Raw genomic sequence first — 16,637 nt, 5'->3', positions numbered from 1 at the left:
TAATCCTAGTAATTATCTTCACAAAGTTTTATTTTTACTTATGTCAAGTTTCACCAAATTTTTTCTAAATTAAACATGTCCCTCTGCTAGACATTAATTTGTAAGCAAATATTTGTAAGCTTAGAAATTGAAATACATCATGTAATAAAAATTAACACTGACAGATATTCATAACATGCATATGAAATGGTCTTTCTTTTTGTATCCTTAGCCCTTTGGTTCTTCAAATTACTCATTTTGTGCAATGCAGTACATAGTTAAAACAAGAGGTCACTTCGACCTTGACCTTCCTCACCTGAGTCTGCCAGCAGCACCTTGACGTCGCTCACTGTGATGTTAAACTGGTCATACAGGCGGGACTCAATCTCCGACATCGTCGCATCCTGCAAACACACGTATACATATCAATGACTGCATAAGGTAATCTCTGTGCACTGGGATAGACATGGCCACTAGTATGTTAGCCTATTAGTGAAAATCCAGTTTCTTAATAAATCTAGTGATTTTACAGAAAACACTAGTCCAAAATGTGCATGAATATTAGTTGGATATGACCAATGGTGTCAACCTGTGTGCAGAGTTGTGTCCTTTAGCCATGCCAGGATCAGCTGAATATATGTTTGAATCTTAATTTTGCCCTGATTGTAACAAAAGATTAAAATTTTGTTGATTGTTAATCTTTGTAATAGATAGAAGGCTTGTGGCCGTAAACCCCTCTACCTACTGCTTCTGAGAACAATGGGAAGCTGAGCATTACTATAAGATATCATCATGAGTTCTCTAATTTAAATCTAATCACAACATCATGATCTGCATATGGACCACACAGTTCTTTCAATGTTGAGTCTGTACTACAGTTACTGGTATAAAAATATACTCCATGTGCTGAAATGGCCATATTCCATTGGGCAAGAGCCACTAACTATGTAGGTTGTGTAACACTTACTTCAAGGGAGACATCTTTTGGCTGTAATTCACTTTCTATACGCAGTGTTCCAAAATCAGCTATCAAAACATTTCCTCCTCTGAAAAAGGAAAACATTTTTTAAATTAAGAATACATGTCATGGGGCCCTTATAACGTTAAGTCTCATGAGTTCCAGAATTAGGTTTTTTCCAGATTTAAATACTCCATGATGAAACTTGATTTTTCTTCAGAAGAGAGAAGAGACGTCTTGACGAGTATGTATCTTAACATGAATACCATAAAGCTGAGGTCAGTTTAAAAAGAACCCTGTACAGAGTATACGGATTGATGGAATGAAACCATTGTAAATGTCGTCTATACAGACACCCTTTCACCAGCTTGAGAAACTGGCACTGTTCCTACAATTAAGTAGTCACTGGACTGGTAAACAAGGCTAATCTATGGAAGTCTCCCAGATATAAGATCACACAGAAATGAGACTGAACTGAGTCTGAGAACTCTGATTGGTCGGAAAGGTTGTTCTGACGGGACCTGTAATGGGATGTCCTCAGATCTTTGTTCCACGAAAGCGAGAACTAAAATCTGATTTTAATGAGATTGGTTTGTTCCTTAACGCCTGTAAATAATCCAGTCTGGACCAGACAAATCAATGATTTAATGATCAATATGACCACTGGTCCAAGATGTTCAGATACGATGACACACAATCAACTAAGTCACCACCCAATCCATTTAGTTGCTTATATGACAAGCGTACCTATTCTACCCTGGACTCCACCCCGACCCCTGTGTGGTGTAAGGTCACATTCAGGTGACTATGAAGCCCTCCATACAACCTGGGAATGTTTTACCTGTGCAATGTACCAAACTCGGGCACCACGATGTACGGAGATCTCATGTTCAGGGCGACATGCACTGTCTGAAACACAACACAATTGTACACTGGAGTAGAAAGTTAGAGAAAGTTCATTCATGTGTGGCTTAACAGACATAAGAACATGCAGTTGATGAATGCATACGAAGATATTATTGTCATGAAAATCAATACACACAAACCAACATGAAAAACCTTCATCAGCTGATGAATAGACACAAACTTGGTAAGTGATAGCGGCAATGACATTTCAGCCTGACCATGGTTTACTATTTGTTCAGTACATTTAAGAATTGAGTGCAACTCCACACTCAGCAATATTACAGCTATATGACTGCGGTCTGTAAATAATCAAGTCTGTACAAGGCATCGATCTACACAATTGGGATATGATGACATGCTTCAACCAAGTCAGTGAGTCTGACCATCCGATCCCATTAGTCGCCTCTTACGACAAGGTTAGGTGCCTTTTACGACAACATGGGTTGCTGAAGACCTATTCCAACCCGGATTTTCATGGATCAATATTTTTTTAGATTATGGAGGTATAAAAAACGAGAAAATAAAAAAATTGAAATGTGTGTGCACACAGTTTTTTAACATTTATACCTCTATTAATGTAAAAACATATTGAAGTCGAATCTTATAAATATATATGTCAACAATAATAACTTCACAGACTGCATATTTAATCATTAACACAATTATTTTTATAGATAGGAAATCAGTGACACTGTTCAGTACAATGACGCAGCACAAGCCCCGCCCAACTATTATCAGCCAATCAGGAAACAGTAGTCAGTTAGAAGGTGTGGATATTTTTTTTTCAGTTTATGGAAACATAAATGCAGAACATTTTGCTTTGTTACCCAATAAAATGACATGGAATTACTTGCAATCATTTGTACGGACATATTATCTCTATATACCTTGTGCTGTTCTATGGCATACTGCAGCCCTGCCCGGCTGTACTTGGCTACTTCCTGCAGCGTCACCATGGCAGCAGACCTCATGTCCACCCCTCCATGGGGGACGTTGAAGAAAGCTGTGACCTCCGAGATAGAGTGCTGGAAATGTATGTTACACTGCATCAAACTGACACAAAAATATACTTTAATATGTGTATTGAAGAACATTGTGACCTCCAAGATAGAGTGCTGAAAATGAATGTCATGCTGCATTAAATCTGACACAAATATATACCTTGATAAGTGTGAGTCTGTTGTTTAACGCCACACTCGGGAACATTCCATCTATGTGATGGAGGCGTGTAAATAATCAAGTCCGAACCAGACAATCAAGTGATATTGTGAGCAACAAACCATGCCTTTGGGAAATGAAGACACGTTATCAACCAAGTCAATCAACCAAGTCATTGAGCCAGACCACCAATCGATCTGGTCGCCTGTTATGAACAGCCTAGGTTTCTAGGGGCCTATTCTAAGACAGAATTCCATAGGCTATGTGCCTTAATACCAAAAAACTCACGAAGTACCCACTTGAAACAAACAACTGCCCAATGTCGGTTAGATTCATAAAATAGGAATTAACATGGAAGACTCATGACACTCAGGAACTTCTCACCTCATCATAAACAATCTCAACTGGCTGAATGTTGAGACTGAGGGAGTAGTCTGCATCCACATAGAGCGGCTTCACCTCGAAGTCCAACGTGCACACCTGGTTCACTGAGGGGGCTGGGGACACAAGTATTGCTGATAAAAGTTTTATTGACATAAAGGGTACAAAAAGCATGAAATTCTCATATCCCCCGCCAATATGACATGTCCGGTTGCAGGGCAAGTAATATTGTACGCTCTTCAAGAACTGCTCTGGAAACAAGCACTACTGCCATTTTCAGACTAAGTCAAAGTCGTTGCTGTGGAAACTCGAAAAATAAATTTAAAAAATTCACAAACTTTCAAAAGGCACCAGTTCGCCAGGAGACCTATCTATGTGCCAAGTTTAGTTAAGATATCTCTCATGGTTTGGGGGTTCTGCTCCAGAAACAAAACGTGACGGGCGGACAGCACCTATTCCTTTATCCTCTTTCCACATTGTGGCGGGGGGAAATAATGATCTAACCTTTCTCACATACACTCAAAACAAGATCTATCTTATGAAACCCTGATCAATCTATTGATCTTTAGTTGTACTGTTATCACAATGATCAGATTATCATTACTACTTGATAGGAATCTTTTTGGCTGGTACAAGGACGTGAACGCACCATAGACTCCGATGTCGGAGGTGAGGATGGGGATGAGCTCGTGTTCAATGGAAGCCCCCTCGATTGAGAAACTCTCTGTGTTGGAGGAGATCCTGAAACACAGACACAGACGTTATTAGCCGAGTATGTTTCTGTTATGAAGACATGTTTGTGTAGAAAAACATCCACACATCGAAAAGAACCTAAACTTATTGGGGGTGTTGGTAACAGTTTATTTAGCAAGCAGCCACATTGCATTGAGGCATGGAGCTCATTAAAAGTAGTTCCTGCTAGGCTACCTCATTTCCATATTTATCAGATCGTGATACCAAGGTTATTGGATTTACAGCACTGACAGCTATCCATTATACGTTGAAGCAGCTGACATGTACACCAAACAGCAAATTGATTAAACAGATACTTTGACAGTGGCATACACAAAAGTATCATGTATTTATTTTCGTGTTGAGTGGATCAAGACAGAACAAAAAAATATCCTCTGTGGATTCTGCCTGGTTGTAAGCAAGTTTTGGAATAGACACTTTTTAATGAAAACTGTACCTATTAAATGAATTCACTGTTTCACAAGACATCCTATGTCACCATGAGTTTCACAATATTGTGCAACAGTGATTGAGAGGGTGAGTTCGGTTTTACGCCATTTTAGCAATGTTCCAGCCATAGCAATGCAGGGCGCACCAAGAACTGGCTCCACAGATTGTAGCATGTAGGGAATCAAACCCAAGGTTAAGGTGAGAAGAGCCAAAACTTCAACCATTAGGCTACCTCAACTCCCCTTTATAGTGGTGAATGTACAAGATTTTTTTATCAGGCTACCTCAACTCCCCTTTATAGTGGTGCATGTACAAGATTTTTTTATCAGGCTACCTCAACTCCCCTTTATAGTGGTGAATGTACAAGATTTTTTTATCAGGCTACCTCAACTCCCCTTTATAGTGGTGAATGTACAAGATTTTTTTATCAGGCTACCTCAACTCCCCTTTATAGTGGTGAATGTACAAGATTTTTTTATCAGGCTACCTCAACTCCCCTTTATAGTGGTGAATGTACAAGATTTTTTTATCTGGGTAACCATTCTTTCCGGCCTTTGTTATGTCATACAGTTGAAAATGGCAGATTATCTGCCATGATAATATTCAGCCAAACATCAGCTGCATCTTCTGCGAGTCAATACGTAAATAGTTAATGTCTGGTACTCTGCATCAATCATGTAACTAGACACCAACTGTGAATTCCTGTAAATGATTATCTCCAAGACTGCCAGGAATGGTGTCCCGCTGACCCACCTGAAGGCACCGGTGGCGGGTCGGTCCTCCCAGGTGGCCAGGAGGTGAGTGACAGACACCTGCAGGATCTTCTTGCTGTAGTTGACAAGGGACACGCAGCAGCTCTTCAGGATCACCTGCACCTTGTGCTTCACATACTGGAAGAGAGAGGACACTGACAAGACCTGGACTCACCCAATGTTGTGTTACACCAGTCAACAGCAGTCCACTCATATCTGACCTTGGTCAATATTCTAGCTACCGTATTCGACGTAATAAGCGCCCAGGGCGCTCTCAAAATTGGAAATTGGGGGCTCTTATTAGAATATAATTTTGGTGAAAAAAACAGAGTTGAAATAAATTGAGATAAATTTCGTGGTTTGTGCTGACTGCCTGAAATGTTTATGTACGACAGATGTTTATGTACGACAGATGTAGACCGATGCTCAGGATGTAAATCCCTGGATTGTCATGACATGATCTGGTACTGAACTGTTCTCTTACAACATTAATGGGGTACTAAAGACTTATTCTGCCTTCAACAAGTAACCATTGAGGTTTTCATATAATCTAGCAACACTGCAAGACAACACTGAAGAGGAGACAAAGAATTGCCCTTACACATAAAACTGATGAGTGGAACTGAAATGAGGCATCATGTGTAACATTTGTTTGTCAGTGTGTTTGTTGTCCAATGCCGCACTCAGAATATTCCAGCTATATGACATCAGGCTGTAAGTCAGGACATGACAATCCAGTGATTTACATCCTGAGCATCGGTCTACACAATTGGGATATGATGACATGCAACCTGCCCACCCCATCTTGTTAGTCGCCTGTTACGGCAAGCATGGGTTGCTAAAGACCTATTCTCTACCCTTACTGTGTAACATATAAGGGACTACTGGCCAATCTAATACTTGTAGCTGTAGGAACAGGATTGTTCATGCCACACTGACTCACTGCACCCACTCACCTCTGGGGCATATGTCTGGGTATTGGCGTTGATGTCGTAGCCGATGCCATCATACAGTTTCTCCTTCTCCTCATTGCTCAGTTTGTCCAGCCAGTCCTCTGTCAGGGAGTTACAAGGGTTATACACCATATCACCCAATTCTCAATTCTTCAATATACTGCCCCAGTCTTAAATTGTTACCCACATGTGCTTTGACATCAAGTACATCAACACTTGTTGATAAATTTATGGGAGCCAGTCATTATCCCCAAGGTTTAACCGAATCCGCGGTATCGAGAAGGGTGTTATTGTGAGGAACAACTGTAGTTTAAAACTCCATAGCTTGTTGAAGAGTATTAAACTTTTATCGACAAGTGTTGATATATTTGATATCAAAACACACAAGGGTAAAATTCTAATTATCATCAAAAATCATTCTTTCCAACAATTACAATTTGTAAACAGTAACAAGCAGTGACTTATGTGTAAAAAGTACAGACAACAAGCTTCCGTGGCAGAGAGATTAATGATGTCATTTGATTGTGATGTCATATAAAACGCTGACATCACAATGGTCTGCAAAGCATTGTGATGCAATTTCATATTGCAGTGATACTGCCTTGGAAGCCAGTTTGGAATGATAAATTGGAATATCAATACTAAAATTTGATGAATTACAAAAACAGAATAAGTGAACTTGTATCTGATTCAAAATAAAAACAAACTCACGTGTCTCCTTTCCAGTTATTTCAAAGTCATCCACATCTTCACTGCTACCAAACCATGAACTAAACCAGCCCTTCTTTTCTTTCTTTGGTCGATGCTTGGCTCGTTCAGGGGCCTCACGGGCAAACTAAAAAAATAAGAGAGACTCAGAAGTGATATATACAAACAGGTTGATAAACTGATGTATAGTGACACAGCCTTAAGGCGTAACAAAATACAGTCTTTGTACTGATTGGAACATGCTCCTTATATGTCTTTGGCAGTTAAATATTGTCTACTCAATCTAGTTGTGTTGTCAGCCAAGGGAAAACAACGAAATGTGATGGAACAACACCACTGGTATTTGCTATGCTTAACATGGTCATTGCAGAACAATATGCACCCCTCTCAAGCATGTAGAATGTCCACTAACCTCCACTTTGGCATGATCTCTCTGGCAGGCAGTGAATACACTCACCTTCACCTTGGCATGTTCTGTTGCCAGCAGTGTGTACACTCACCTTCACCTTGGCATGTTCTCTGGCCAGCAGTGTGTACACTCAGCTACACCTTGGCATGTTCTGTTGCCACCAGTGTATACACTCAAATCCACCTTGGCATGTTCTCTGGCCAGCAGAAAATACACCCACTTCCACCTTGGCATGTTCTCTGGCCAGCAGTGTGTACATTCATTTCCACCTTGGCATGTTCTGTTGCCAGCAGTGTGTACACTCACCTCCACCTTGGAATGTTCTCTGGCCAGCAGTATGTTGGATACATCCAGATTTTCCTCCAGCTCCCACATCTTACTCCGAATGGACTCATGGTCTGGTCGTTCTAGGCTCCGCTTGTAAAGGTCCTTATACTTCCGGTATTGGTTCCTGCACAAATAGCAAGCATATACTCCATCAATATGAGGAAAGCATTATTTCAAATATTATTTTCCTTTACATCACATATTTGACAGTACCTATCAGCAAGAGAGTATTCAACTATGTACCTGTGTTCTTTAATTCTCTCCCAGGAGTAGGGACGGATCATCTCCTCCAAGATGGCTGTGTTGGCATAATGCCACCATGACCTTGGGCTGACCTTGAGAGGGATGTTAGGGTGGTACTTCCTGTACCGCTGGTTGATGCTCATAAGTTGGAAAGACTCACTCAGTGTCAACAGATTCAGGAACTGAAAAAAGTTACATATTAACCAGTGAGGTTTGAGTGCAGAGGATAATGCTCCAGCAATAATAACAGCCTTCTTGTCAGACTCAAAACCAACATCTGGTTGTGACAAACAGTGATAGTTGGCAATGTATTTAACCATGAATGTGTAAATTACCTTTACTAAAACTATTTCTCAAAGATCACAAATCCTGTGTTTCCTAAAGTCATATCACTTCATGAATTCCAGGATATAATACATCTTTATGTTCGTTTGCTTGTCATTACAGTAGTCCAGTGGGGATGAAGTGGCCACAGTAGGATGTGCAGACTCCCCACTGTGATCCTGATACTGCAGTTACTGTGACGACCTGGATGATTGAGCAAGCATTAAACATTATTCAAGCCCCCTGTCTGTACAGGAAGACCTCTGTCTCCTCCAGAGCTAAGTCTGCACCAACAGGTGGACAGGAGGACCTCGAACTGCTCCAGGGTGAAGTCTACACCAACAGGTGGACAGGGGACATCTAACTCCTCCAGGGTGAAGTCTGCAACAGAAGGACAGGAGGACCTCTAACTCCTCCAGGGTGAAGTCTACACCAACAGGTGGACAGGAGGACCTCTAACTCCTCCAGAGTGAAGTCTACACCAACTGGAGGACAGGAAGACCTCTAACTCCTTCAGGGTGAAATCTGCACCAACTGGAGGACAGGAGGACCTCTAGCTCCTCCAGGGTGAAGTCTACACCAACAGAAGGACAAGAGGACCTCTTACTCCTCCAGGGTGAAGTCTGCACCAACTGGAGGACAGGAAGACCTCTAACTCCTTCAGGGTGAAGTCTGCACCATAGAAGGACAGGAGGACCTCTAACTCCTCCAGGGTGAAGTCTGCACCAACAGGAGGACCTCTAACTCCTCCAGGGTGAAGTCTATACCAACAGGTGGACAGGAGGACCTCTAACTCCTCCCGAGTGAAGTCTGCACCAACTGGAGGACAGGAAGACCTCTAACTCCTTCAGGGTGAAATCTGCACCAACTTGAAGACAGGAGGACTTTTAACTCCTCCAGGGTGAAGTCTGCACCATAGAAGGACAGGAGGACCTCTAACTCCTCCAGGGTGAAATCTGCTCCAACTGGAGGACAGGAGGACCTCTAACTCCTCCAGGATGAAGTCTACACCAACAGAAGGACAGGAGGACCTCTAACTCCTCCAGGGTGAAGTCTGCACCAACAGGAGGACAGAAGGACCTCTATCTCCTCCAGGATGAAGTCTGCACCAACAGGAGGACAGAAGGACCTCTATCTCCTCCAGGGTGAAGTCTGCACCAACAGGAGGACAGAAGGACCTCTATCTCCACCAGGATGAAGTCTACAAACACTCATTCACTCACTCCTCTGATGCATCATCTCACCTGCTGCCTGGACAAGAGGACCTCTATCTCCTCCAGGGTGAAGTCTGCAAACACCTTTGGCAGGGAATTGTTTTCGGTGCTGATGATCAGCCTAGCCTGGGCTGTGACTGGTTCTATGACTGAAACATATGTCATATATGGGTGATTACACACTTGGTATATCATAACAGAATTTAGCTTTCACAAAAATATCAACCTTTGAACAAATATTAACAAATCAAATGAAACATATTTTACTCAGTTGTGTCCTAAGATTTTGCAGCAGCATGCATTCATTGATCTATTATCAAGGAATAATCAAGAGTAAGATCAACAAGGACCTTTTATGTCTGTACCAAAGTATTTGCTAAATAATCAGAATACTACTGGATAAAAGTCTAGAAACACCTGCACAACACAAGATCAATGGACATGAACCTGGACAGAAGGCCAGTCCTAACTACCCTAAGAGTCCCAGAATATTGCATGACTTGCTCGTAATCTTAAAGCATCTTATTTGCAATGTGACTCCCTTCTTTTTGAAAGAATTCCTCAGTTTCCTCACTTTCATTAAGGTTAAGTGCAATGTGCGAAATAGCTGCCTGTGGTAAGCAAAATATCGGTTGTGCCGACGATTCTGAATTTTCCCTAGCCTGACAAGCTACAGAGATATTTACAGTGATGTTTTTTATGCACACTTTTCCATTATCCAAATATACACAAATGTTCTTCTGTTTCTGAAGATCAATACATCCATCAAAACTACAACATAAAAAAATTATTTATAATGTATCAAGTTTAGCCCCCTTCATAATATTTGACTCATGATTTGCAATTTGGGCTTACTTCATAGATACCATTGCAGGAGAAAATTTTTGGTGAAATCTGAAACTGTCAGCTAATTTTTACGGCTAGCTGGCCTAATTGGCCTGCAATATTTTGAAACTATTCCACACTCTGGTCAAATGGTGAAGCTGCGGTTCATCTGAAATTTGTTTACCAGTAGTGCATGCCAATATCATGGCCTTTATCTCGGAGGCTTTCCACAAATCTAAAGTCAATGAAGTGTAAAGATTCCATGAAGCCACGAAGTCATGTCATGTTAGGTATTTGGGATGGGTGAGCAGGATTAAGCTGAAATATTAAATGAGTGTGAAGATCAAAATGAATTTTAAAAATAATATTGGGGTAAATAAAATATTTCATCTTGAAATAAATCTGGCATGTTGAAGCAAGTGTAGTCAATTGGCTAGGTAAAATCAGCTTTCACACTTCAGGGGTTCAAAACTAAATGTGCTGATTCAACAATATTGAATACTGACAAAGATCAGTACGGCACTGTCTAAATGCCACCATTTGTCATAATCCTACCAGTTGTATTAAAACACTCTACAGATCTTACACTGCTGTTGGTCTGGGCTTCACAAAGTGATTTTAGTGAGTGAGTTTGGTTTAAAGGGGCACTGATCTAACGCAATTCCCCGGACTGGTTGTTGCCTTGTTATTGTTTTTTTTCCCCCGTGAGTACCCGGATGATACGCAACGCAACTGAGCGTGACCAGAGACTGGGCTACCGTCTGCAAGGACTGCTATATAAACTTGGAGGCTGGAGGCAATATTTGTTTTACACATTTTTGCATAAACACTGATTGGTTAACTGTGATCTATAAAGATTTCGACAAAGGGCGCATGTTAATTAATTTCTTCAGCAAACTTCTTAAACAAACAGACAAAAAGAACGGCAGAGCTCATCGGATGCCGTCATTTGGAAATACCCCAGATATATTTTATACTAAAAAAAGTATCCATGCAGTGAAAGCATTTTCGGATTTCGGATTGCGTCGGTAATACGATTACTACTCCCTTGTTGTCATCCACGTTTTCTCGTATAACCCTACACCTGTGTATTTGTCTTCATTCACTTGATGCTCAGTTAATGAATTTACTACAGGTACAATTAGTGGTAGCATCACTTAGATTACCTGACAAAGGTTCCCATTTGGCATTTATTGTGTCTGGGGTAATTATTCAATCTAAATCCAGGTTTGAAGTGAGGTGAAATGTGTGTTACGTAATATGCACGTGGCAGCCCAGCAAGAGATGAATGATCAGTTGATTTACTTTTTTTAATACTAGTAAATCAACGGATCGTTCCTAGTCATCAAAGGATTAACAGAAAATATGTTGATTGATTAATCACTGTTATCTTGCACAGTGGATATGTCAAAAGTGAGTGTTTACATGTCTAGGTTTACTAAAACAAAGGGAATACACTCATATCATGGCGTGAAGTGCAGATGTAAAAACAACATACTTTGTTTAAAGGGTTAACTGATAATACGTTGATTGATTGTTCATTGTTATCAATCACTCATTGGATTTTATAGGAACCGTGGATGTTATGAAAATAGTTGTCACGTGGGCTTTCTCAGCCAACCCTTGAGACTTGACACCTATGTGAAACACCTGAAACAATCCAAGTGATCAGTTGAGAAACGAACGCGGGTTATAATATCCCGAAACGATATATATCTTTTTAAATATTTGATTGTTACAGAAACATGTGACATCGAATAAGTTTCTTTGTACAGCTGCAGATGTGTGGGATATTGTTCCTTTGTGTGGATAGTCACGGATACATTCCTCGAACAAGGAAGCTGCCTAAAATTTATACACATAAATTTGGTAGGTTGTAATTATAGTATTTGCATTTGTTTTCCTTCATTTGAACCGATTCGTTCTTGTTTCTCTACGTCTTGGTTGGGAAATTCTTCAATGCGCGATAGACGTTGTTTTCACAGGTCTTTTCCTTTGTAAGCGTGTATGAATTACCGTAAATTTGTAAAATGTGATTCTCTCAGGCAATTTGACTGTCCAGATTGATTAAGACGATCAAAAGGGCCTACAAACATCACAACAGATTATTATGTAGGATAAGAAGCCAAACAACATAGAAATGTACTTTTCATCGTAACATTTTCAGTCTCTTGGTGATGACATTAAACATCAAAATGTTTGGAATTCGTTATCATAATAATACAGATGGAAATGTTTTTCAGTTACTTGTAAAATAACTGAATATTTAGACGTTTAATAAATTTGTTACACATTTTGACAGTAAAAAAATATACACTCTATAAAAAAAGCAATGCTCAGGTGAAATATTTACTTTGTGTTGCAAGTCGAAATAGCATAAACGAAAATCGCAAAATTACCAAGCAAGTGACTTATCAAAACTTCGTCACCATTACCGATGCTACCCACAAAGATACCTACATTTCCTTATTATCTCGAAAACTGTATTTCATTTTGTTGATCAATGTGACCATACACCCTTATTACTACCCATAAAAGTGACTAATGCGCTTACATCTCTTTGTGAAGCAGAGCCCTGTTTCTGATGGCAGGGACACACAGACAAATGTTCCAGCCTATGATTCTACACATTCTACATTCTCAATAGGAACTGGACACGAATGGAAACATTTCATATTTTCTTGTGTATAGTGGGCACTTTTGTGTGCATAACACATGCAGACAATTGGTATTGATTATTTTTCCCCCAACGCAATTATGGAAGAAAACGTGTGTACAGCTTACTGCTATTTCCGGCTTATTTTACAAGCAAACTACACATGTGAACCTAAATCTCTGCATATAAAACACTGCCTGCATAACAGGATATACAACTGAAATTATCATCTTGCCTAGTGATGTTTTATTGCAAGTTTCACATTTCCTTTGACCATTATCTACTGTTTGTTCACCTGAAGCCATTGATGTAGATTTTGCCTGTGCACAATGTATTAAATAGCCATTTGTCCAGAAACCTGTACCCAATAAAGGAAACTGCGCACTATGCTCAAGTGTGCCCTATATACAAGAAAATACAGCATGTAGAGCATCACATTAACATGCAGGTGCTTGTATCTAGCGGCCACATGTTTCACCCATCACAAAGACTGCGTGTAAGGACAATATGGATGAGTGAGTGAATTGCACGTAATGTTCCATAGAGATTTTAGCCATAGAGTTTGGATCAATATCTTATACATTAGGAACAAAACTTTGGTGAGCCTTTGGTGAGCATATTTAATACATTTGTTATATTCTTGATATTTATGATGAGGAAAAACAAGGGTAATAATGCCCTTATCATATAATGTCATTCTCAACAAAAAAAAGAACTCACTGAAGGAACTTTTGAATTGTGTATGAATACAATACTACAGTGAACCACTCCAATTTTCCAAATGATCTGAAGCCATGTTTATGTAAAGAAACATCAACACATCAATACACACCCATCTAAACTTGTTGGGGGCAACAGCTTATTTAACATGGAGCTTATTAAAATTAGTTCCCGCTTGGTAACCTTTTGCATATTTATCAAATGGTAATACCAAGTTTATTAGATTGGTATAACACATTGATAACACTATCCATTATATGATATAGCTATATATTGTTCTGTTGGTGCCTTAAGCTGACAATGGTTGATAGCAAGAGCACACAGGTTGAAAATGAGATGCCCCACCAACGACAGAAACTAAGAGTTTCAGCCCACTAGTCCTTATAATGATAACATATAGCAAAACCCCTAAAAAAGGAAAATTTCTACTAGTCCTAAGGATACCTTAACTATTGGGCAGTTTGGCAAGGACTACAGGACTAGTGCCAATTTCTAACACTGCCCACTCTTTACACCAAACTAGGGAAGTGAGGACTACTTTACACTCGCTATATGACACAGGGACAGTTTCGGACCAAACAGCTGACTGCAAACTGACAAATTCTATTCCGAATCTATACACCACAATCAAAGTGGAAATCACCTGATACAAACATACAAACAGGAACATATACACATGTGAACTACCAGTAACGGCACCTGTGCCAGTCAATGATCACTTAGAGAAATAACAAGAAAACCAAGTCCCAAATCCAATAGGGGGAAGGAAATAGAACACAAAAGATAAAAATAAACATCATCATAGGTTTCAAACCAGACTCTCTTTCCCGACACATTTCAGAATTCATCCCAAACCAGGCTGAGCCCTTCAGTGGCTGCACAGGTAAACAGTCATCAACAGGTATGCGAGAGCAAATGAGAAAAGCACATTGCGCAAAAGAAGCTTCTTTGGCATTGCATTTGAAACCTTACAGCTACCAACAGAAGCAGGCAGCAACTCGGCACAACTTACTTGATCCCTTCTTAATCATATTTTTCACTGAAACAACAACAAATATGTCTGAAACTTTCTTACTAGCTTAAAAACTGATGGAATTGGTTTGAAAAATCAGTGGTAGAAACTAACAGTTTCAGTCCACTAGTCCTTATAATGATAGCATATAGCAAAACCTTTAAAAATGTCAAACTTCTACTAGTCCTTAGGATACCTTTACTATTGGGCAGTTTGGCAATTAAGGACTATAGGACTAGTGCCAATTTCTAACCCTGAAAATGGGCCCAACAAATACATGAAATGAACCAATCATTAAACGTTAAAATACTCCAGCCAAAACAAAATGTATTAAGCATTTTAACTTAATTGAAACCCACTCTAAAACAATCAAACTAGGTGTGGTAACGTTCTGCAGCATGGACACAGCATGGCTAGACACTTTATACAGAAAGCCAAGCTGTTAGATACTGAGACCCCCTCCAGATATAGGAATGCGTGAGATGATCCACGATCCTTGTCTGCAAATGATATCATTTGTTGATTGCAACTGTAATGAAAGCAAAAGATGTGGACTCACTGAAATCAAAGTCCTCCTGGAATATGCTGTGAGAATCAATAGACATTCTTAACAGGTTCTGAAATGATAAAGTTGAGAATATAACAATCTGGCAACATGTGAGTATCTGAAATTAGACTTTACACACCCTAAACACTGCAGATACAATATACAGTATTAAACAATGAGATCCATACGAATATGACAAAAGACATTCATAATTCATAAATATATCTGCCAAATAGACGACAAAATGCCAAATACAAATCCATCAAGATTATGAAAATAACATTGATCAGAGACAATTCTAAATATAAGGGATCGTGAAAACATGTCCCTACCCGCCATCCATCAGTGTTGAGCCTGGACTTGACGAGGTGGGGCTCCGGAATGTAAGGGTTCCAGTAGATGCTCAAGTCCTCCAGCCTCAGCAACTGCAACAAATAATTACAAAACACTTCATATGGCTTACCACGATATTACATGGGCAGTCACCATACAAGGATATATAACCTCACCATATACTAGTCAAAATGTCCTTGTGCAGCGTGTTGGCGGTGGTATAACTTCACCACATCTCTCACTCACTCACCTTGTGCAGCATGTTGGAGGTGGTATAACTTCACCATATCTCACACCCACCCACCTTGTGCAGCGTGTTGGAAGAGGTATAACCTCACCATATCTCACAAACACATTGTGCTGCATGTTTGAGGTGGTATAACTTCACCATATCTAACACCCACCCAACTTGTGCAGCAGGTTGGAGGCGTTATAACCTCACCACATCTCACACCCACCTTGTGCAGCATGTTCGAGGTGGCATAACTTCACCACATCTCACACCCACCCACATGGTGCAGCAAGTTGGAGGTGGTATAACTTCACCACATCTCACACCCACCCACCTTGTGCAGCATGTTGGAGGAGGTATAACCTCACCATATCTCACACCCACCCACATGGTGCAGCGTGTTGGAGGTGGAATAACTTCATCTCATCTCACACCCACCCACATGGTGCAGCAAGTTGGAGGTGGTATAACTTCACCATATCTCACACCCACCCACCTTGTGCAGCATGTTGGAGGAGGTATAACTTCACCATATCTCACACCCATCCACATGGCGCAGCATGTTGGAGATGGTATAACTTCACCACATCTCACACCCACCCACATGGTGCAGCAAGTTGGAGGTGGTATAACCTCACCATATCTCACACCCACCCACCTTGTGCAGCATGTTGGAGGTGATATAACTTCACCATATCTCACACCCACCTTGTGCAGCATGTTGGAGGTGGTATAACTTCACCATATCTCACACCCACCTTGTGCAGCATGTTGGAGGTGGTATAACTTCACCATATCTCACACCCACCCACCTTGTG

The 16,637-nt window shown here is 40.4% G+C and overlaps 1 protein-coding gene across 1 annotated transcript in view; it reads right to left on the bottom strand.

Moving 5' to 3' along the window:
• LOC139473885 (intermembrane lipid transfer protein VPS13A-like) overlaps nt 1-16,637 on the bottom strand; it is a 142,649-nt gene that overhangs the window by 75,318 nt on the left and 50,694 nt on the right. Inside the window, exons 8-21 of the mRNA XM_071256675.1 lie at nt 15,587-15,679; nt 15,267-15,324; nt 9,525-9,643; nt 7,957-8,138; nt 7,693-7,837; nt 6,981-7,104; nt 6,273-6,370; nt 5,318-5,454; nt 4,032-4,123; nt 3,386-3,498; nt 2,731-2,868; nt 1,779-1,846; nt 947-1,025; nt 296-383 (exon numbers count right to left, since the gene is read on the bottom strand). Of these exons, the coding sequence (XP_071112776.1) occupies nt 296-383; nt 947-1,025; nt 1,779-1,846; nt 2,731-2,868; nt 3,386-3,498; nt 4,032-4,123; nt 5,318-5,454; nt 6,273-6,370; nt 6,981-7,104; nt 7,693-7,837; nt 7,957-8,138; nt 9,525-9,643; nt 15,267-15,324; nt 15,587-15,679 (1,534 nt within the window). The remainder of the gene's footprint in view (nt 1-295; nt 384-946; nt 1,026-1,778; nt 1,847-2,730; nt 2,869-3,385; nt 3,499-4,031; nt 4,124-5,317; nt 5,455-6,272; nt 6,371-6,980; nt 7,105-7,692; nt 7,838-7,956; nt 8,139-9,524; nt 9,644-15,266; nt 15,325-15,586; nt 15,680-16,637) is intronic.

This window comes from Haliotis cracherodii, unplaced genomic scaffold (assembly GCF_022045235.1).
Source record: "Haliotis cracherodii isolate W230 unplaced genomic scaffold, xgHalCrac1.p SCAF_3, whole genome shotgun sequence".
Taxonomy (NCBI): Eukaryota; Metazoa; Mollusca; class Gastropoda; order Lepetellida; family Haliotidae; genus Haliotis; species Haliotis cracherodii.
The sequence above is the reverse complement of the archived record's forward strand: the minus strand, read 5'-3'. Positions and strand labels throughout refer to the sequence as shown.